At 35.7% G+C, this 23,086-nt stretch overlaps 2 protein-coding genes across 2 annotated transcripts in view; one reads left to right on the forward strand and one right to left on the reverse strand.

Moving 5' to 3' along the window:
* Positions 1 to 23,086, forward strand: part of LOC123560550 (uncharacterized) — a 68,872-nt gene that overhangs the window by 14,798 nt on the left and 30,988 nt on the right. The window contains exons 9-10 of the mRNA XM_053516654.1: positions 1,067 to 1,135; positions 2,151 to 2,274. Coding sequence (XP_053372629.1) covers positions 1,067 to 1,135; positions 2,151 to 2,274 — 193 coding nt within the window. The remainder of the gene's footprint in view (positions 1 to 1,066; positions 1,136 to 2,150; positions 2,275 to 23,086) is intronic.
* On the reverse strand, positions 8,463 to 17,163 carry LOC123560552 (uncharacterized). The gene is made up of 10 exons (XM_053552106.1): positions 17,049 to 17,163; positions 16,483 to 16,543; positions 13,957 to 15,162; positions 13,584 to 13,667; positions 13,025 to 13,110; positions 12,291 to 12,362; positions 11,723 to 11,807; positions 11,201 to 11,301; positions 9,215 to 9,283; positions 8,463 to 8,701 (listed from the first exon to the last, which is right to left on the reverse strand). Exons 1-10 carry the CDS (start codon positions 17,076 to 17,078, stop codon positions 8,552 to 8,554), a joined length of 1,944 nt encoding a protein of 647 aa, XP_053408081.1. The 5' UTR covers positions 17,079 to 17,163; the 3' UTR covers positions 8,463 to 8,551.

Below are 23,086 nucleotides of genomic sequence, written 5' to 3' on the forward strand. Positions count from 1 at the left end.
CTGACTTTGCACAGCAAGTACCGTAACTCTACATTGCTTTTTATAAGAATTATGGCCCCTTTTTGACTTAAATAATCATGGGTAGGACAATATTTCTATTATACAGAGACAAAAAAGGCGGTACTCTTGTTAATAAATTCTTGAAATGTTTATTATTATATATCTCTTAAGATGACATTAAAATGTATTCAAATGCAGTTTTTACACTGACGATATTTTTGTGCAGATGTTCAGTGGCTTACGAACGTTTAGAGTCACACTAATATTTTTCTGAGCCCGTCAGAGAGGAACCATTCTCATGCCCCGTGTTTTGCTACTCTTATTACTAACAGAAAACTAAAACAAACAAAAAATCATAGCGCGACTTCGGGATCATTGATTTCAACTCATTTAGATTTGAAGATTGAATACTGCTTAAGCCGGTGCTAGGGGGCGTGGACAGTGTTGCATTTTCCATTACTGCTCATGAACAGACTCGATCAAACCGAGTCTGCAATTTTCACTGTTTGCCTTGTTTTCGGTGCGTCCGAGGGATCTACCTTTCAGATTTTATTCAATAGCTTAACAAAACAATTTCCAGCACAATTATTTCTATGGAATTTATTGTCATGAGACACACTGCAATGTACTAGCAAAACACTTACAAAAAAGCACATGTGAAGAGTTGAGAGATTAAACTCATTTTGACAGATCGTAAAAATTAATGACAAAAGTTTAAAATGAATCATGACTTAATCAAAAGATTGCTGTTATTTTTACCTTCCAAATTGATTTTTCTCAAAAAGGTTCTTCTATACTATAGTTTACAACTTATAAATTAAAGCAATAAAAGAACTTACTGTTAACTTACCGCCGTTTTCTCCAGTAGGATTTCCTATTGTTTCAGTCATCCGACACTAATTACAGCCTTTCCAATGTTGTAATTTGTCAAAACATGTCCCTTATTTTCACATACATAAAGAGGATGAGCACATATATTGATAATAAAATTTTGATACCTACTGCGAATTCAGAAGCGATGCATTTAGTTTTATTAATGAAGACTTTAAATTGTGTTTTCCCGCAGGTATGCAAAATTGAGAAGTATGAATGGGGTAGCAGCTACCATTACATCATGGGATGTGCTGAACAGCAGGTAAAGGAATCATTATTATATCAGAATTCTGTATACATAGAACAACAAAATATACTAAGCATCGGAATACAATGTATCCATCTTTTTGTTGAACAGTACAGTAAAGACTGTCTTAGTGACCCTCTGTTTTCAGCGACCATCTGTCAACAGTGACCGTTTTAATTTCCTCCCAAAGAATTTTGCATTGAAATTGACTTGTTTGTAGCGACTCTTTGTCTGATGTGTACAGTGACCATGATTTTCTCCCCCAAAACGGTATTTTGGACCTTTATGCCGAAAGACAACCAGCAACCATACTTGGTCTTTTGTTGTATTTTGTGGCCATTGCTGTAAAAACTGTCATCACTTCAGTTGCAAACAATATTGTCTTTGTGCAAACTAACCTTTTAAAATTGCATTTAATATACTAATTACACCTTCATGAAGGTGTCAAACATCACTGGGATTATCGACCAGCAGGTGTTATTAATTGTCGCATTATTACAATTTTGAGCTCTATTTTTAACTGTAGAAAATGGATGCATAGAAAGTATTATGATCCAATCAAAGTATTTGTTAGTAACTTACAAATGGTTGGATTGTTTGGGTTCTCTGCTACTTTCAACAATATTTGAGTCATCACAGTGGCCAGTACATCTTTCCTGGGTATGCATAGCCAAACCTACCTTTTTGTCTATGGATCAGTGTACATGTATGTGAAATCAGGAATAATAATATGCTGTTAGACTTCTCCACCAGAGCATGTCCGACATTAAGACCTTTCACAGCTAGATTTTATATAGTGACTCCCTGTCTCTAGTGACCTTTTTTAAATTCTCCGGTCACTGTAGACAGTCTTTACTGTATATGTTTGATAAACATTTGCAGAAACACATATCTTCTAGTGGCATATAAATAATCTATTACAAATTAAGATATTGCCTGTCTAACTTGTTTCTATTTTAGCCAATGTTTGCATTAGAAATATTGTCAAATGGCAAATGCTTGAAATATCACACTGCTTTGTTTGTTTAAGACATGCGGTAGTAAAAGAGACGTACGTGAGACTCATGCACGTCATGCGCCGGTGTGTTCCCACTGCTGCCATTCCGACTTCTGCAACATGAATTGCACCGCCGCACATGCTCTACAAGTTGTCGGTAAATCAAATTGGGTTTTTAATTTTCAGAATTGAAGAAAAATATGAGTCTTTATGAAAGAAATGACAATGGAGATTAGGGAATATAATTACACGTATAATTTGAAGTTGAGCAATTCAGTAGGTATCGTGATGGAGATAATTTTGCAGAACTAAGAAGTGACAAAGGCGCGTTTTCCAATGTGTAAGGGAAAATTGGGATTTTATCACAGCTATATTTATAGAACTGAAAGTAATCATGAAACTTTTCTGTTAGCATTAGTAGAATGGTTATTTAATAAAGCTATTCGATAATGTTAACAGAACACTGCATGTATAATTCTATTTGCAGGTTAAAAGTGTGCTAAGCAGTCTTTTCTCGCTAGATCTGTTTACAGATTTCGGTGAAATAAAATTGGTGACGGTGAAAGCGTCTGTTTTATATTCTATACTCATTGTATCCTACTAAGTATAACATTCACCTTGAACCATTCTTGATTCGACGTTTCTTAGAAAAAGGTCATTGTCACTGTCTTTTAAAATGATCAGATGGACGTATGATGTGATGGTGCTAGTCATCCATCCGTCTGGTTTTCAATTTAATGTCCGCTTCGTTTAAACACTTCAGAATGCTTTGACTTACGGTCCTCAAACTTGATAGGTTATATGACTTAGGTGTGTTCCTACACTTTTAGTATCTTGAACAATGTAATGGGTCCAATCGCTAAGGTAACTATGTCTCAAACTAGCTGACACACTATGTAGAATGTCCTTTGTTAAAACGTGTAGCTGGTGAGCCCATATATCTGATATAGAAATTTTTCTCTGGCTACCTTGCCTAAATGATTCGTGTATCAATGATTCGTAAGTGATTTTAATTATGAGCTAGATAATTTCAGGGATCAAGCAAATCACTTAATGTTATAAGCTAACGACCTTCAACAAATGATAATCAGCCCAAACACCTACAGGCAGGAGATACTATACTTAACTGGTTCTTTTATTGAAGTTCCCGTCAGACGATGTCTTGGAATTAACAACATACGAGTCCTATCGCATAGATGTTCAGCCTATTTCCTCTTAATTGAAGCTGAACTCAATAAGATTGCCCCCGACTCCAGGATGCTCAGCGCCTATAATGCTGTCACATAAATAGCATTCAACTACCATATTGCCTTGGCTGTACTTCGCCAATAACGCTGAACCTCGTCTATAAGCTGGAAGTCCCTCTCAGTAGATTACCAAACTCTGTGTCTCTGTCTCAGCTTTCCAATGCTCAGCCTATATTTGCTATCGTCAATATCATTTAACTGCCGTTAAGGTAGAAAACATATGCGTCGGCTCTATAGCTCGAAACGTTGTTACAATTCTGCAACTCTTCTTTAGTCTATGAATGTCAAACGTCTTCTTTTAATTAATTTATCCGCCCTGACAGCGTAGTTGCAATATCTTTCTCATCATGGTACTGGGATAAATTATTAGTTACATCAGTCGCTGGATACAGAATGAATAGACTTTCATCTGTCTACCTATTTATACCCTAGCAGAAATGCGCTTTGATTGGTGCTATTTATAGAACTTGTTTCTGATTGGTTCAAATTCTAATATAGAACTAGTACTTGCTCTAACAAATAGTTAGTTCCCTTTTACTATTGTATATACCATAATGTGCCATGCTGTAATTAACCTAAATCGTCCATAAATGACCCAATCCTATTATTTACAGCCAATTAACTATAATTATATCAATGATATGATGAAAAAAGAGTTAAGCACTATCTGTGGTTATTTGTTAAGTTAGTAATATATTAAAGATACAAATTATTCTGACAATAGGCACATTCTTTCTGGTGTATTGTGCTTCGCACAGCAGACGTCTTACTCATTTATGAACCATACTACTTGTGAAAGCAAATCATGGTTTGTGTTAATATCTAAAATAATATGTGCTTAGATTTTCTTTTTGGATATAAAGTTACATTGTAAGTTGTTGACGAGCCGAGGTAGAGACATGATTTCAAGCACTGACGAACTTCTGTGCAGAACTGCTGAACTGTCGCATTCAATATGCATTACTTCTTCGCACAGATAAACTCGATCCCTGACGGAGTAAACCTAGTGCTAAAGGTCAAGGGATTTGAGCCCATTGATATCAACCGCCTTAGTAATTTATTTGAAGAAAATAAGTCAAGATCAGAAAAATCCGTCTGATAATCTTTTTTTAGTAACAGGACCGTGGTACCATTTCATCACCTTTTACTACTCACTATCTGTATTTTGATTATTCAGGACGGTAATGTGTACTTTCCAATCTGATTTTCTCAGTGACATAGCTTTTAATTCCCAATTCCCAACTAAACTTTAGGTTTTATAAAGGAAGTATTCGTATAAATCAAGTAAAGAATGATGTCTCTCAAGTTAAAAGACGGGGTTTTCATCCTACTCCTCCTAATCATCCTCATCCTCATCAACATCATCCTCAGTAGCCGTTTCTCTCTCTAGAAATGTATACTCGCATAGAAAACAGTTAAACAATTTCTTTGTAAACTTCTTGATGGAAAATAACAAAACTTTGTTTGATTTGTTGAGTTAAGGGTCTCCCTTACAAAATTTAGGTCATATGGCGCATTGCTTCAGGCATGGATGGGCAGGTTGGTATAGTTACCGACCGTCCATAATCTAGTTTGATGGCTTCCTCACATGAAGGACTCGCAACCCACGCGAGGTTTCGAACCCACATCGGTGAGGACAAGAGAATCGAAGCCAGCGCCTTAACTACTCGACCACGAGAAAAAAAGTAAATTTCGACAAACTGACAAACTTTTACTAGTAACTAACGAAAATCGAAATTTCGATTTTTAAAGTATCGTACCTCTTTATCCACCAAATTTAAACGTCTGTTTGTCTACCAATGGAAAACATTTTTTCATAGCTCTTTTTTTTTTTCTGAACTTCTGAGCTTGAAGGGTTTCTTAATCAACTTATAAATCACAACCTCGTCATCACCCAAGCCCGACTCAAACCGCAAATAAACAGACAGGCCCCCAGAGAAATCCCATTATTTAGGAAAGCCAAATGGGATAGTTTCAAGCTCTTCATTAATAGATCTAAGGTCAATATCCTCCACAATGCAGAGGCTCTGTCAGTGGAAGACCTCTGGACCAAGTTCACTCAATTACTTCAAGAAGGTATATCCAATATCCAAATATGTTCCCTGGGTCACTCAAGACAACCTCTATCAAAAGGTCAAAAAACGCAAAGGTCATAATCAGTAGACCAGGAAATTCAAATCCATCAAACGCCTGATACAAATTAAGATAAAGAAAGCATATGAGGCATACATAGAAAACATTTTGGATATTCAACCTACCGATGATACTGACTCCACGAAATTTAATACCAAAAAGTTTTACTCAATCATTAAAAATGCCAGACAAGACAGCCAAGGTATTTCCCCACTAAAAGATCAGACAAGCGGTACTCTAACTTCAGAAAACCTAGGAAAAGCAAACATCCTAAATAAACAGTTCCAGTCTGTTTTCTCCGGCGTCTCACCACTATCACTGTCTCAGCTGTCCAAAAATGTTTTAAGGAACCCAAAATACCAAGTGATGCCAAACATAAAAAAGACCAAACTGGTGTCCTGAAACTACTCCAAAACCTCAAAGTGGATCAGGCTGCCGGCCAAGATAAGATAAAGCCCATTGTCCTTAAGGAACTCCGCCATGAGATCTTTAACATAGTTTCACTGCTATTCCAAAAGTCCCTAAACACTGGTTAACTCCCTTCTGAGTGGACGGAGGCAAACGTCGCCCCTCTGTATAAGAAAGGTGATACTAGTGATCCAGCTAACTATAGGCCCATATCATTAACATGTGTTCTATGTAAACTCCTGGAGCACGTCATAGCATCTGGCCTATCCACACACTTCTCAACATACTCTATGAACTGCAGCACGGGTTACGTGAAAAACGGTCCTGTGAGACCCAGCTCACTGAGTTAGCAGACGAGCTGGCAAAAAATCTCTGAATAGGTAAACAGAACGACCTTATCCTGCTCGATTTTAGTAAAGCCTTTGACAAGGTCAATCACTTAAAATTACTACACAAGCTCAAAGAACACGGTGTTTGCGACCAAATCGTGTCTTGGATACAGTCATTCCTTATAGGCAGATCCCAGTGAGTAGTAGTGGAGGGCATTGCGTCCGGTAAAGTCCCCGCCACTTCCGGTGTCCCCCAGGGATCTGTTCTGCCCCCCTCCCACCCCCACTCTTCTTATATTCTATATTAATGACCTCCCTGACATGATCACATCCCAGGTGCGCCGGATCGCAGATGACATCTACCTCGCCGTAACTTCCCACGCAGATTGTCAAAGGCTACAAAATGATCTCCTCAAGTTAGAGAAATGGGAATCTTCATGGGACATGGAATTTAATCCTAGTAAATGTCAGGTCCTCAATATTACACGCAATATGAAACCCATTAAATTCTCTTACAATCTTTATGGCCAAATATTGTCCCAAGTTAAAGATGCAAAATACCTTGGTGTCGACATCAGTCACGATCTTAGATGGAGCACACATATCTCCAGAATTACAACTAATGCAAACAGAACACTAGGTTTTCATCAAATGTAACATCAAAACAAAATATGAAAGCCTCAAGACTCTGGTATACAAGACACTGGTCAGGCCGCAGCTTAAATTTGCCTCTTCTGCATGGTCACCACATACACATGTCAATATTCACAAGCTGGAAATGGTCCAGCGACGCACGATCAGGTATGTCAAAAATGATTACTCCCGTTACTCCAGCGTAACACAAATGCAAAACACCCTTGACTGGCGCACGCTTGAGAATAGACGTCTAGACTCCAAGCTCATCATGATCTAAAAGATATACCATGGCCTTGTAGCTATCCCCCCTCCCAAATTAGAAGCCCTTACCAGGTTAACTACACACATACAAGGTTTAAAGTGGATTATTGTACCTTTGCATTCATATATTGTACTAGTAGGTAACCGGCAGGTAAAACCAAAACGTAACATAGCATCTTCATGTACTTATTAATAAAATACCATAGCATACATCCATGTATGAGCTGCCCTGGTATTTTGAGCTATTCAGATAATGTATATTTGTTTTAAACTGCAAGGAGGACATAAACCTATATATTAATTAAAGTATGGTTATCTGTTACGCATGTAGGGGCTCGAACCAGGTCATAAACCTCCAGATATGGTCAAAATAGTTACCTACTAGTATTTAAATTCGAACACTGTCCAGACATCTCTGAAATATCTCCACCTCTATAACTAACTCACATAATTGACTTTGGTCTTAAACGGTAGCCAAGTCGTATAACTACGCGTGTGTTTAGGATATGACTATATATTCTTGTCATAACCGCTAAACAAGATCGAAAACCTCGCAGATTTAAACATCGCCAAAATTGTGTATTTTAATGTGAGGGCACTGACTGGGCAGCTGATATTACTCTAAAGGTTCATTATTTTGGCCAGGACATTATGATGTACGTCTATATTTGGTTAAATTTACCCCAAAAGAATCCAGATGTATGAAATAGCTTTTTGTTAAATAGATACACAGACATTCGTGCGGAAGGAGCGTTGGGCGGGTTGCTGAAAATTTGCACTGGTAATGTTAGTATCAACAAAAACAACAGAACTGACTGAATAAGTTAACACTTAGTTTATTTATATATTTGAAGAACTTAAGTAATGAAATCATCATTCCAGAAACAAGTCTAGAAGCAAGTCTACCCTGAAATAGAAAACAATATTAATAAAATCTGAAAAGTAGATCCCTCGGAAGCACCGAAAACAAGGCAAACAGTGAAAATTGCAGACTCGGTTTGATTGAGTCTGTTCAAATATATTCAAAAGTCATATATTCAAATCACTGTCAAAATGTTTGAGACTGCTATAACACATGAAGATTAATAAAGAAAACCAAGCGAATATTACTTTATGATTGGTTTAGGTTTATTCTGGATTTGTTAATGCTCATAGTGCCTTCTTAAAACGTGTACACTGGCGTTTGAGCAATGGTGAACTGAAAAAATGATATTATGCATCCTGTAATTGATCTTGAAATTTGATTATTTAGTGTTATGTTACACACCTACTATATATATGCATTTATCTTTACCCGACAACCAAAATGTCTTTTTGCGTATGAACCGTTGTGCAAATCTAGAAATTTATTTTTGTAATAACGAAGTTTTCTTGCTGTATCACAAATATATATTTATATAAGTAATATTCAATTCCGTAATTACAAGAAAACATATGGTGACATACCGACGACTTGTTGAAAATGTGCGGCGGTGCAATTCATGTTACAGAAGTCAGAGTGGCAGCAGTGGTAGCACACCGGAGCATGACGTGCATGAGTTTCACGTACCTCTCTCTTGGCTTTACAGAACTAAACATGTCATCATAATGATATTAATAGTTTTTCCAGAAGAATTCACAAACAAAATTGTACATCTTATTTTTGATATTTAATCAGATTAATCTGACTTTAAATGCGGAGCATATTAAGACAAGTTTGATAACCTCATTTATAAATTTTGTAAGAAGACCCCTCAAACGCATAGAAAAAAGTCAAGCAATGTAATAGTAGACTTGGTTTGACAGAGTCTGTTCATCAGAGTTTGTGAAATGTGCAGCATTCTACGGCCATTAGCACCGGCTTTAGCGAAATTCTATTAGCCTTTCCATGCTCCCAAAGGACCATAAACAACACTCCAAGTAATGGGAGATTTCTACAGCCACTACATTGCACTTAAAGACTTAACAAAATCTGTTAGAAAATTCATTGAAGAAAATTGAACGCAAGCCAGCACAAATTCTAGACTCGGTTTGATATGCCTGTTCATAGCTTATACCTGTCATTAACTTCTCCTGTATCAAATACAGCAAATCGTTTACATACCTGGTTGTCAGCACAGCCCATGATGTTGTGATAGCCACTACCCCATTCATATGTCTCTATTTTGCAAACCTGTATGTAGCAAATAAATTAGAAATAATTCCTTTTTGTTTTCTAGGTTTCATGCATGTATACAATTTATTAGAATCAGTTGCTAGATTTGCTTACAGATATCCAGTTGGCACACTGAAGTCAAACTGTTAGATAAAGCTTACTTACATTTTGCATATTTTGCATAAAAACCAGGAAATAAAGGAATCAATCCTTTTAACAAACTACCATGTTAAAATTGAAGTGCTTATACACATCAATACGGAACGCCACATAGTCTGATAGTTTTAGGGGCTTTTATTTATGGTTAGACATTTAGCACCATGCACGTTTTGGACATTTATTTATATGTGGATCTAAGGCATTCAACAAGGGATTGCTTTCTCCGAAAATACATTGCCCTTGAGGAAATTGAGTATTCATAGTAGACAATCGTTGCTTTATTTGTCCACAAATGCCATTTTGGAAGCAATACTTGACATTACACAAAAGTAAAACTGTAAAACAGTTGAACGTTTTCACTTGATCATCGTCATGTCATGCATTGGGATATAATGTCACGTGACCTGTTCAAACTTACGACAACGTTGCAAAATGTGTAGGAGTTACAAGAAAAGTGTAATTAAACAAACATAAGCAATAGCTGTACAAGCGAATACAACAAAATTACACCAGGTAGAGACCGTACCATAGCTCTTCGCATACTTTGATTTTAAAAACTAAAGTGATTTTTACAAGTGCACCGGTTACGATAAAAATGTAAACAGCGGACTCTGTCTATGAAACTTTGAAATGAATGAATGACAGTCGATCTTAGTCATAATACTGATTGACAGTGAATGCTAATGACTCCATGTGTTGCAGAAAGGTATTTAGTTTGTAACTGTAATTTCCCATCAATTGAAATCCTCTCAAAACTGGTAAAATAATTACTTATATTTGGACAAAACTCACCGTCTTTGCCGTTCGACAGCTGCAAAAAGGGCAAATATAAAAGATTCAGTGTAAGTAATATTTCACTGGTACTACCAGTTAATAAGTTCATACTCTGAACAACACGTCAGAGAAATTTGGGCAAATTTGACCGATTATGACGTTGGCAGCATTAGATTATATTTTTTCTTTACACAAAATTTGCCGTTAGGTAGCAAAGCGAATATGCCGATAATCCGGAGTTCACCGATTATTGTTCCAGTTCATGCAATGTAATTCAGCAATTAAACTGCATAGCTATTAGCTACTGCTGTTATAGGGAAGTGGTAGAGTGTCTGCATTAGGTGTGAGAGGTCCTGGGTTCGAGTCCCAGTTAGAGCTTAACTATTTAGATTCTGCTAAAGCATAGTTTTGCTGTTAATAGACTGTTCCAGATGTTCTAATTTTTTAGCACACAGTATCATGGATCGTTATTTAGCAATCCAGATAAAAATTGAAAATTAAATCAGATGCACCCAAAAGAAAATATTGACTATATTATGTCCCTTTGATGTTTCTGCTCTCCATGTTCAAGAAGAGTTACATTTCCTTGATCACAAAATTTTCGTTAACATGAAAATATTAAATGCTCATAACTCCACACTTCTGGTTAAAATATTGTCTATATTTCTGTTTTTGAGAAATATATGGACATTTGTCTTCATTTCAAAGCTTTTTAACTTCAAACCTATGATTTGAAAAACTTAGGTACTATCTCTACACCAGGTGAAACAAATGCGTCAGATAAACTTTTAGTGCGAGATATTATTCTGTAAGTAGTGAGAAGTTGAAGCAACACTTCTTTGAGCGAACAATTAGATCTAAGGACAAATTTTATAAGTTAAGTTGATGTAAAGCTATACAAAAGTGATGTCATATTTTTATCCAAAACGCACTGAATTTGGACTTCGAAAAATTAGTACATCAGGTAAACCGTTTACAAAAAATCAAAACATCTTGCATTACCTGATCAAGACGACACATCTGTATCGTCTGGCAAACTTCGTCTGCTCCTTGGTGTTCACAGTCGAAGCAAAATGGTCCTCTACTCTGAAAACTTGGCAGGCCTATTTTGTGTAAATTAAGTTAAATCATTTACTCGGGAACTATGTGCTTCAAAATGAACACTGAATGTATACACGTGAATACTAAGTAGCTTGTTGTTGAAATGTTTCGTTTAAAGGGATAACTACGGAAAACAGTCGGTGGGCTTTAACAACAAGCAGTGTAACGTTGTGCAATTTTTCATAAAATAGTCTTGTCTGAATTGAGAAACAACTATAAAAACAAAGAGGACTATTTGGTTTCTGCACAGGTTTAGGTAAAAAAAAACTAAGGCACTTATCTTCTTCATAAATGAAATTCGCCCACTGTCGTTTTCAGCACTGTAATAATTAATTTGGGCGTAAGCCAAATAGAACGATTTGCCTGTTTTTAACTTGTCAATTTAGCTTACTAAGTTTTGAATAATAAATCAAATAGGCTTACCATCGTCTCCACATCCTGCTACATTACAGAAACTACCGTTACAGCACTGCTGACAGTCTATTTGATCCCCATAACTTTGACACGTCTGAAACATTATAAAAGCTATTGCTACAATATTTTTGATAGCCTACACGGTCCCTGTATATTTTCCATAACTTTACAACACATGAACCATTACAGAATGTTACTTTGCTTCCATAACTTTAAAATCTCTGAAACATTACAGAAACTACCGTTACAGCACTGCTGACACTCTTCTTGGTCTAATAATTTTCACATGCCTTATTTCAAAAATAAGAAGAAAACTATTATTTATGCAATGTATTTTCTTTAATATTAAAGTGATTTTATGTAATTCTTTTCGAAACTTGGAAAGATTTCACAATTTACTTACAATACTTGTAAGTTATGAATCTTATATATTCTGGTAAAAAAATCCAGTTTAAAAGTTATTTAAGTGAGGCGTGGCTCTCTCCTTGGAGGTAGGAGTTTAAAGTGCAGTCGTGCCTCACTGTATTAAGCTGATCTGTATTTGGATCATTTGGACGATTGTAGCAGTGCAACTTACGTTTCTTGGCATACATCCTGACCTGTATAACTGTACATTGTTGCTTCTTGTGTATCGTTGTATGTAGCATACCTAAGCAGTTGCAGAACAGAAAATGAACTCTGTGGTATTAACATTTTTACGTGTTATTGCATGTATAACACAAACATGTTCATTCATGATAGTTCTAAAAGCCCACTGAGACAAGGCTGCTTTGATATCTTTCAACTGGTTTGTTTCATCGAGACTTTAATGATATTTCCCTTGATGATCTGCTTTCTGCAAATTCATTGAATACATTCGTATTATGGTTCATCAGGGCTTTCTTTTTATATAAATTTAGAATAGCATTTTTAGTTTAGCAGGACCATTACGCATGTAATGGAACAACTTTTATCTACAATATTCTGCAACTTTGGAACATATTGGAGTTAAGAGTGTCACTGGTATTTGCACTATCCAGTGGTGTATTTGCTATTGCTCCTACTTCATTGTTAATTGTTTTATCTTTTTACTTGTCCGTGTACTTTTTGTGAATATTTTATGACATCAATACATACCTTGTTAAGAGGTTTCAGTATAACAGCAATGTGTTCTTTGAGCGTGTCGGTTTCTTGTTTAATGTTCTTGTTATCATTCTTTATAGGATGGTTTTCTTAAGGAATAACTTAACAAATCTTATAAGCGATGTTGTACTAAACTAAACTTGTTAGGTATTATGTGACCTGTAAGGAGTAAGATTGCATTACATATACCTCCTTTTGGGTGTGGCAACGTGTTACTTTATCGCAGTACTGGAGATGTGACATATTTTCACACTGAAAACACCATGTACCATTTCCTGTGTGTAAAGAGTATCTTCTAAATAAAACATACTACATGTATAACTAGATAATATGGAGTTAAGATTAATGAGGTTGCCCTTTATCCTCGCTTCAATTTCTCTTAACTGCTATATCATTTGCGAATAAAGATAGTAGCAATAAACAAAAGATTTAAATGTTCACATAGTCAGTCATATTATATTGTCGGAACACTACAGAATACTTATATCACAACAGTAGTTACGCTTGCTTAAATGTAGAATGGAATGAGAAATATTTCTATTGTTACTGTTTAAAGAGCTGTTTCTTATTAGATATGGTATTGGTAAGTAAGTGCATGCCTCTGTTAATCTCGCTTTGAGCAGACTCTACCTTAAGCAGAATTAAATGTGAGAGATCTTTTAAGCATTTCAATAGCCAAAGCAATCCTTCTTCACTTAACCCTAGTATCAAGTGATCTGTTAATAGTTAAACTGAAACTGAAACTTACCTATTTCATAGACATGATGACCTCCATTTGTGTTGTTATGATGTGACGGAATGACACCTGGGATATTGGTTGTTGTCGTACATTCTTAAAAGAAGAATTTCACCAAACAATTTTACTAAATACATGGAAATAAATTTATATGTATATAAGTTATGTAACCAACTGACAAATACAGATTTGATCAGAGAACTTATAAAAAGTAGGCCTATAAAGCATGATTGAGCGTTTTCATGAACATTTTAACACAAAATTTCAATAAAAAATAAGAAATGTCGATAAATACGTCATTGCGCAAATGTTCGAGAAAATTGCAATGTAACAAAATAAAGCACAAAAGAAATGACTAAGATACAGGTATGTCAATTATCCATACCGATATTGGATAGTGCAAGCTGCAATGGATATCCGTATGCGGTATAAGGGTGAAATCTTCCGTACAATGTTGCACCAAATTTGATACCACCGGTGTGATGAATGTTGTAGAATGTGTTGTATGAGATGTTAACAAACAAAGTGACATAATCCTCCACTGGACGTGATACATTGCGAGTCTTAGCACTCCACGATGACATTGATTTTCCATTTAATATAAGTCCACTGCTGTCATTTCTTTTTACTGTTACTGCAATTGTGCTAGTTGTACTGTCAAAATTTTCTGTATAAAATTTGTACGAGGATAGGTACTGCCCAAGTCCTTGTACCGTGGTCATAAATGGGTTACCATACATGTTTTCTCCGTCGTGAAAGTACTGAATCACACTTACTGGTTTCGTAGAAAGGATTACAACTGGCTCTGAACCAAGTAGTATTTCGACGAAGGATCCCTTGTCCATGTACGCTGCGAAGTGTTTAGTACTGTTATAGTACTGTATCTCCGTATTGTCCTCATCAGCAAACACCTTAACAATATAATAATTATGAGGATAAAATGGAGGAACGATGTATTGTTTGTCCCAGTACTTGGTTGGAATCATTTGTTCTACTATGTAATTATAGGTACCTATGCCAACCGGAATTTGGCTGTAAGCGGATCCTGCAAATACCGCAATTGGTTTGTTGCTTGTTATAACAGCTCCACTTAAGTCGTGATTTACTAGAAGTTGGTATGTCTGGAATTTCTGTAGACGCACTTTAGCTGTTGTGTAGCTTTTTCCATCGGTGGTGTAGTTAAATGTAACGTCGGTGTTACCGTCAATGCCGGCAACTAATATTTCGTTTTTGTACGAACTGTAAGGGTGATATGATGCGGCTACATATCTAGTAGATAGTGCAGAAGTAGGTAGAACAAGAAATCCCTCTGTGTCATAGTAACTGGAATAAGGGATGACGGAAACTGATATGTCAATATCCGAATTTATTTCGATACCTTTGAATTGACGCCCGCTTTCTGATTGAATTAGCGAAGTAGACAAACTGACAACTGTTTTATTTGAAACCGTATGCTGGCTGTCGTAGTTATTGAAAGGGGCTGTAATCCTCACTTGTGCAGGCGTGTTTGACGTTGAAGCCATATAGACGTAAAGTTGTGAAGTGTCAGGTACTCCACACACTCCAAACATAAACTCTTTACCAACAGAAGCTGTGAAAAATAGTTATAACAATTGTGGTAATAAAGCCAAGGGGAGCGGTGGTCTAGTGGTTAAGGTGTCGGCCGCTCAACCCGGGAGTCGTGAGTTTGAACCCCGCTTGGGGCACGACTATGCCTTCTCATATGACACCAGTACTAGTTTTTCCAGGAAGCGGTCTCGAGAATGGTTCAAATAAGCTTGAAGCTTTCATCACAATCGAGCTAAAATAAATTAGTATAAACTTAAGTCAGCAAGTGCTCAAGAATTTGAGTGATAAAAATTGTAATTCAGCTTTAATCAAATAATCTAGGAAACGATCATTCATTGTGTGATGTATGTATTTTGTAATTCATTTCACTTGCTATGTTGTCAAATATTTTACTAAAACACGTCATCTTGTTAACAACATATATTTAAGAAAGCGGACCCGTACTGACACTCGGCAATTTACGTTCGATTTCGTATTTCCTAACGCTATTTCGGTATTCCCCGGATGCTTATATAGTCCATACGAGCAACCAGCCGGAGAATGCCGGAGAATGCCGAAATCGCATACAGATAATATGTTATCGTACGGTAATTGCCGAAAGACATTACGGGTCCACTAAGCTTAAACGTCCATGCCTATTGCCTAGAAAATGAATAAACATCTAACGTTGGCATTTAATTAAGAAAAGATTATGATTATTTTGGCATTAAATTTTTAGACGTTTGAATTTAAGTTAACCAGTGTTGGAGTAGAGAAGAAACAGAACAGACTGATTCTCAAACAAGCAGATTTATGATTTGGAAATAAGGATAAAGATACAACAGGAATAAACACATACCAAGAATGCAGTCTTGCACTTCTTTTGATTGATTTGGATCCTACAATTTCTTTCGTTTAAGTATTCTGCTGTTACACACATGAACTTGTAAAGCTATTTCATGACGCTGGAACATAAAGTTCGTGAGCGAACTCTTCAAGTGCTGAACGGTATTCTTAAATATGCTATTTACCCAACGATGACTTAAAAGCGGCACCATGGGCGAGTGATTAAGGTTGTTGGCTTTTAATGGCTTGCCCTTCACTACTGTAGGTATGAATTCGCGAACGGTCGGTTGTTCCAGATGCAGGTAACCTCCCGTGCCTGACATAAACTTTAGAGTCTTTAGATACCATTACTATCTGGAAAATTGCTGTATGACCTGAATTGCGTTGATGTGACTTAAAATCACCATCAGCACCTCAACACCAACACAAGCACCAACAACAGAACTAACAACGAGTTATCTAAAATGAATTCTAGATAAGTACGAAACTGCTTATGATATAATTATTCGATACGTACATGCTCTGTCTGGACATTGGCTCGCTAAAACGCCGTGATGCAAACATATGATTAAAGAGACCTGTAATTAAATGAAATAATCAATTCACGCAATGGTTTGTCATCGAGCGAGTACGTGATACATTTATTTCTGCATTAATAAAAAATAGGAACTATGTCGTGAAACATAATGGTAAATACACAGTTAAAATCCCAAATGTGGACATAGAAAAAAGATGAGCAAAGTCTCTCATAATGGAGAGTGAGACAGAGAGAAATGTGAAGTGAGAAAGAACACGTTCGGTAAGTAAAGGGACTGACCTCCTGAGCGTACAACAACAAAGTAAAAAAAAAGATATAAAAGATATAAGGAAATTGCCGATGCAATAATGGTCTAGAAACAAAACCTCATGTTCTAATGTTCTTAATGTTTATACGCATAACATTTATACCCATCAAATATTAAGATGCAAGTAACATTCTTTCTTTACTGCATAATGTACGACAATACGGATATCTCTTCACACATAAATAATTCAAATAAATGTCATTGAAATGTCTTGTTGAAACTTAAAAATAATACTTACCAGTACTGGAACAATTCTTTCGTACATCATTTCTGTAAAGCTGGGGGCCGTCTGGAGTATTTTATTACGACAATGTATTTAATAAATCAGATAAGACTTCTGGCCTTGTCTCAAGTACTTTCAGAACGCTTAAGGAATGGAAAATACTTATCTCATAAGGGTCAGTTTCAACATGATAAAGTGACACTTTTATAAATTTTCATCGGACCTCATAGTAAAAGTAATAGCATTTAACGCTACGAGCCTGGCGTAACTAAGAAGAATATAAAACAGCAAGAACTATTAATGAAAGTGATTAGTACCCCTAGACATCACTTCAATACTGAGGGCTTCCTCTCCGTCGTCGGGTTGCTAGTTTTGTGATGACCATCAAAGTATGAAATGGACACGTTCGAAGCCATTTGACATTTGACCTCATAGTGGCCCGGGATATTGACGTTAGACTTGGCGACAAAGTCAAAGGATAGATGGACGAATCGAGCGAAGGACGCCCTTCGCTCCAATATTATATATTTCAAAAAAAAAGAAATATACAATGCGATAGATGAGTTCGTCCAAATGTATAATATATCCAGACACTGAATATTACCATATAATACTGATTTAAGCTTTCACAAAATTCCATCCAAGCAAAATTACAAAAAAAAACTTTGTATGAAAACTAAATTTAAAGTTAAGAACATTGTAAAAAGAATTCCCTCAATGTCTTCAACTTAAATCCTTATATTACAATTTCATTTAAATCATAATATTCTATTAAACTGGCTTTGTAGAAACTTTATTTATACCATAGACGAAAAATAAATGTAGTCTTTTATAAACACATTTCCGTGATTCTAAATGATAGAATGTCTGTAATTATCTACATAGAAAATGATTGTTCCAACGCTTCTATGCATGAAAAAAAATGAGACAGATCTGGAATATTTTAAGTATAATTATTCAAACGAATGCTCAAACAGCACGAGTAAAACCCGCGTGGAAGCGTAGGTGCGTTTCATTATGTGTATACATTTATTGCAAAAAACTGTTGCTACCCTATAAAACCTATTTTAGGTGAATGACACCAAGGGAACAGATCTGTTCGCAGGGACGAAGTTGTTCTTTCTCATTGTGGTATAGGTCATACCCGTTTGACTCATTCTAAACTTCTGAACAAAGAAGATCAACCTGAATGTGTACCATGTCAAACACCACTTACTATTAAACATATTTTAATCGATTGTGTGGACTTCGCTCCTCAGCGCAGTGCATACTATGACGTTCAATCTTTGAAAGAGCTGTTTGTGCAATATTTTATCCCTTTTAAAGCAGATAGGCATGTATCACAAAGTCTGAGCATTAAGGTATTGGACCCGTAGTAGAGTACCTCTTTTTTTGAAGAGTATTCAATTCCTACCATAAGCCTACTTTGACTGCAATTTTCAGGAGGGCGTAGGTTCAAGCCCCACTGGGACCAAAATTTTTTTCTCCATATTTTCCTTTTTCTACTAAGTGTTTACTTCTTTCAAGACTTATTATGGATGTATTGTACAAAAGTGGAAAATTTTCATTTTATAAGAGATTTCTTGCTGTTCAAAGTGAATTTACCTCTGAATCAGGAGGGGAAGAGTTAGACATCTTTAAAAATACTGAGTTACATGCGGTAAAAGTTCTCTATTTGGCCTTCATTCTTTAGATTAAATATTGTGGAAGAAATGCAGGTAGGTTTTACTTTAGTCCAAAGGTTATTTTTGAATGAAGTGAGCAAAATTCAAAACAAACCCACAGGATTCGACCTGAATTTTTCAATGTTGGAGTTAAAATTCTGTCTCATTAAATCTGTTTACTTAAGGCATCCTAAAAAAATGATATTTACAGTTTTATTTTGTGTTTTATAATTGTTTAACAGTAGTTTGATGTTTCTTTTATCAAAATTAATGCTGTAATGAATTCTCTGCAAACGTTTTAGACAGTGGCCATCACATTGAAATTTGTCTCTACTTGAGCTTGAGGAAATTCCATAAATTATACAAAATTTACAAAAAACGGCACGGTAAAAGTTTTTAAAATTTGCAACACAGTGCGAAACATGGTCAACTTTAAGAATATACCAAGCAAATGCCATTTTAAACATTACTATTAGGGTTCCAATACCTTAAATATTTGATTAACATATTTTTGCAATATTATTGTTTGCCATTGATATTTTTATCCCTTTATATGTATATACATTTTACATACATTTTAGAGGTACGTTACAATTTACGTTCTCAATACAGTTTCTTCTCGGCAATATATGACTTTTTTGTGTCGTTTCGCCGTAAAATCCAACTCACTCACTCACTCACTCACTCACTCACTCACTCTTAATGTGTGTCATTTTAAGTTTTTTTAAAGAGCCATTCTGCAGTCATCGCTTCATGGTCCCCAATATACCACAAGTTATTTGGACTGCGCACGGGGACATTAAAATTCAGTCCTAGGAAGTCTATGAAAGTCATTTTTCTATAAGACCTGAGGAATTTAGTAAGTGTAAGTGAAAGTTACACTTGTAACTTTTCGTAGAATTCCAAATGTAGAATGTTTGTAAGTGTTATGTAAAGATAAGATGACTATATGCATAGTTTATGACCGTTGTAACATATATTTCAAAGTTCATGCTGCGGACATGATTGTCAGTCTGGACTAGATTTTGGAAAACAATTTATGTCATTTAGGACATAGCTCACATAGGCGATATTTCTGTAACTATTCCGAACACTGTTCTAAAATTTCAGAGTAGTCTTCTAAATTGCTGTCAAATGAATAATGCTCTGGTACTAAGCCTTTATGAGTTATTCCGCTTTTTAAGAGGCGATTAAATAGCCCTTCATATTATAGACTAACATCTTTAATTAGTTGTGTTGGTAAGGTTATGGAAATAGTTATGTTTAAACACATTTACAATCAATTACATGCTAATAACTTAATTGATGAAAAAAAAATCAAATGCACTCCACTGTATATCATTTTAGACATCTATCGCCAAATCTGTAATTGTTTTTATAATACAATCCTAACATGCATGTTTGTTGGTTCTTCATATTCTGACTGTAAATATGTCACCGCAGGTGTTCCACATGCCTCTGTGCTTTTGGACACTTACAAGTTCCAAAATATGCCAATGACATTGCCGGCAACTTGGTAAGTGTAACACGACAATTATCTTGCAGTGTTCAACTTTGGTATTGCTTATATGGAAAGTACCTTTAATGACAACTCAAATGAAATAACTGAATGGCCTACGTTGGTTAGTAACATTTAATTTTTACGCCAGGATCTGAAGTCGAACCATTCCTTTATTTTGATAATATCTTACAGGCAACCGTTTGTTAAACTCGTAACTAAAACATCAATAAACCCTAGAGACTATTGGTATCAAGCTAAAATATCGTTTTTGTTGTTTTTTGATGCATTTAGGTTGCCGGTACATTCTGGCATAATCTTAGTTGAAATCACATTGGTTTACGCTTGTCATAAGTTACCGTTTTCATCATGAAAACATTGCACTACAAAACTACCGTTACAATTTGCAATCTTTATATTCTTCTGGTATTAAATATTACCCCCATTTTTATTCAGCACTGACAACGTTTTACAAGACAGTGGAAATTATATTCGTTTTAAAGATTCTGGTGTATGCTTTAGCTACTGTGAAATCATTTAGTTTCGTGGGCATGACATTTCGTGGTTTTGGTCGTAATGGCAATTTCGTGGGGATTTGAATTCGTGGGTTTCAACATATGAACATAAAATGAATGAGAATTTTACTTTTTCGTTGGGATTAAATTTCATGAATTGACTCAACCACGAAATCCCCGAAAATAAGTCCCCAACGAATATTAATGATTTGACAGTATTTGAATAGGTTGTCCAACATAAAAAGAAAAAAAAACAGGTTGCAAACTCAGTTTAATTTCGCCTGTTCGTGGACTGTCATGGAAATACATGCTACCATCCGAGCGCTCTAGACTCAAGTTGTGCAAAACGCAATATTCACAAATGTTATAAGTACAAAAATACACTAGAACTTTTGAATTTTATATAGAACAAAGAAGATCAGCTATTCTGTGCATTTATGCCTTAATTAAATTGTTGATATGTATGTGCAAATTAACTATAATAAATATGCACTTTATTAACTGAAAGATCATTCTCATGATAATGGCCGAGCTCACACAAAACCGAAATGAACAATAAGCAGCGAGTTCCGCTGAATCCCGTTCAGTCAAATTTTTATTGTATTCATGTCATGTCCGAAGTTTGTCCGTATACAGTAGCCACAGTCCGCGTTAATTTTTATTTAAAAGATCAGGAAATATTATCGAAAAGGGAAAGCTAAAGAACGCAGCTACCCACAGCAATGTACAACCATGCGTGCACAAGCACCTGAACACATGCACGCATACAACATAGAGTTTGGAACGGTCCGTGGCCAAAACACCTCTGCCGAGCTTAAACTGGTTTATGGAGCGCACCTAAATTCACTCTTAAGCCCTACAAAATAAGCTGGGTCTGTCTATGCGTATGGTTTTATGGTTATTGATAAGACAAGTGCCTTTACGTTCGAATAACTATTCATAGGTTTGAAATATCACGAAATGACCTTATCTTTCTATAAACAGACAATATGACCTCGAACATGTATAATTTTGATCTATTTGATTAATCTTTGGTGCGTAATAGCAAGTCGCCCCTTACTTTTTAAGTTGCAAGTTATGCAAGTACTGTGTTTAGTACGCACCAGTATTTCATTGGGATATAATTGTGACAACTTTTTTAAAAAAAAGGTTCTGAATAATTTAAATTTTACTGATAACGCGGCGACTTAATAAAATATATAGCATCATATGATGAAAATTAATTTATAATGATATAATGACATAATCAGTCCTATTGTCGGATATCAAATGCATAACTTCTATGACAGATAAAGACTCTTTTGCTGAAAAGGGGACTGTACATAATTCTTTTAATTTATCTGATATATAAATGAATCTTTAAGGAAACACATCATGGTCTAGTCTCACTGTATCAAATTTAAAATTATATCTCCATTGGAATTTATTAGTCTTTGATGAATGTCCATCTGATCTTTGCTTCCGAGCATGAATGTCACGAGTTTTTTTTATTACATTACGTTAGTGCTCTTTGTTCCGGGAACGGAGTATTCGTATGTGGTATTAAAATTCAGTAAAACAAATGCTGTAATATGTGCAGTTCATTTCGTATTAGGTAAAGTCGTTCAACAGCAACTCTGAAACTCGTTTTCATACTGTCGACTAAATAATTTGAGTAATTCTCTCTTTTTTACAGATATTGGTCTGTTGTTGCCAACTACCCTTTGTTCTAGTCGGATTATTGACTATGTGGATCAGACATTTTCAGGCACGTGATTAGCATCTTTTGTTTTCAACAGACCTTTATACTAATTATGTCGTGGACTACAGTAGTCTAGGTATCTAGACAGTATTCTCTAAAAGTGTGTCTAAGCTAAGCGTGAGACTGAACATGAAAGGTGTTCGTGATAGATCGCTTTCTTTATTATCCGTAAATAAAATCATTACGTGTTCTCAATATTTTGCTAAGTTTTGTAACATATTATTACAAAGTTTTAGTACTGCGCCTGTTTCATTTGTTATCATCCTCCAGATGCATTTGCAAGACCGTTTTGCTGACAATTATAGATTATGTAACCAGAATTTCTGTATTTCCTTAAGTGTACGATCAACCTGTAAATTTCGGTTTTAACTTTTTATAGGTTCTTCTTCTCCAGGCATTGTTTGGATCAAACATATGTTTCCTGCTACAGACAGTAGAAGCCGATTGTCCCCTAAATTGTTCCTGTGCGAGTGGCTTTCACTGTAGTAACAGTTCCTTACTCACTGTCCCGTGGATTCCGAGCACTGCAGCCTGCAGAATCTATCTAAATGATAACCAGATATCGACCATTGAAGCGGGTACATTTCAGAATCAAAGTACTGCCGGCAGCTGTCTAGTAAACTTTGATAGCAATA

Source organism: Mercenaria mercenaria, chromosome 10, assembly GCF_021730395.1.
Source record: "Mercenaria mercenaria strain notata chromosome 10, MADL_Memer_1, whole genome shotgun sequence".
NCBI lineage: Eukaryota > Metazoa > Mollusca > Bivalvia > Venerida > Veneridae > Mercenaria > Mercenaria mercenaria.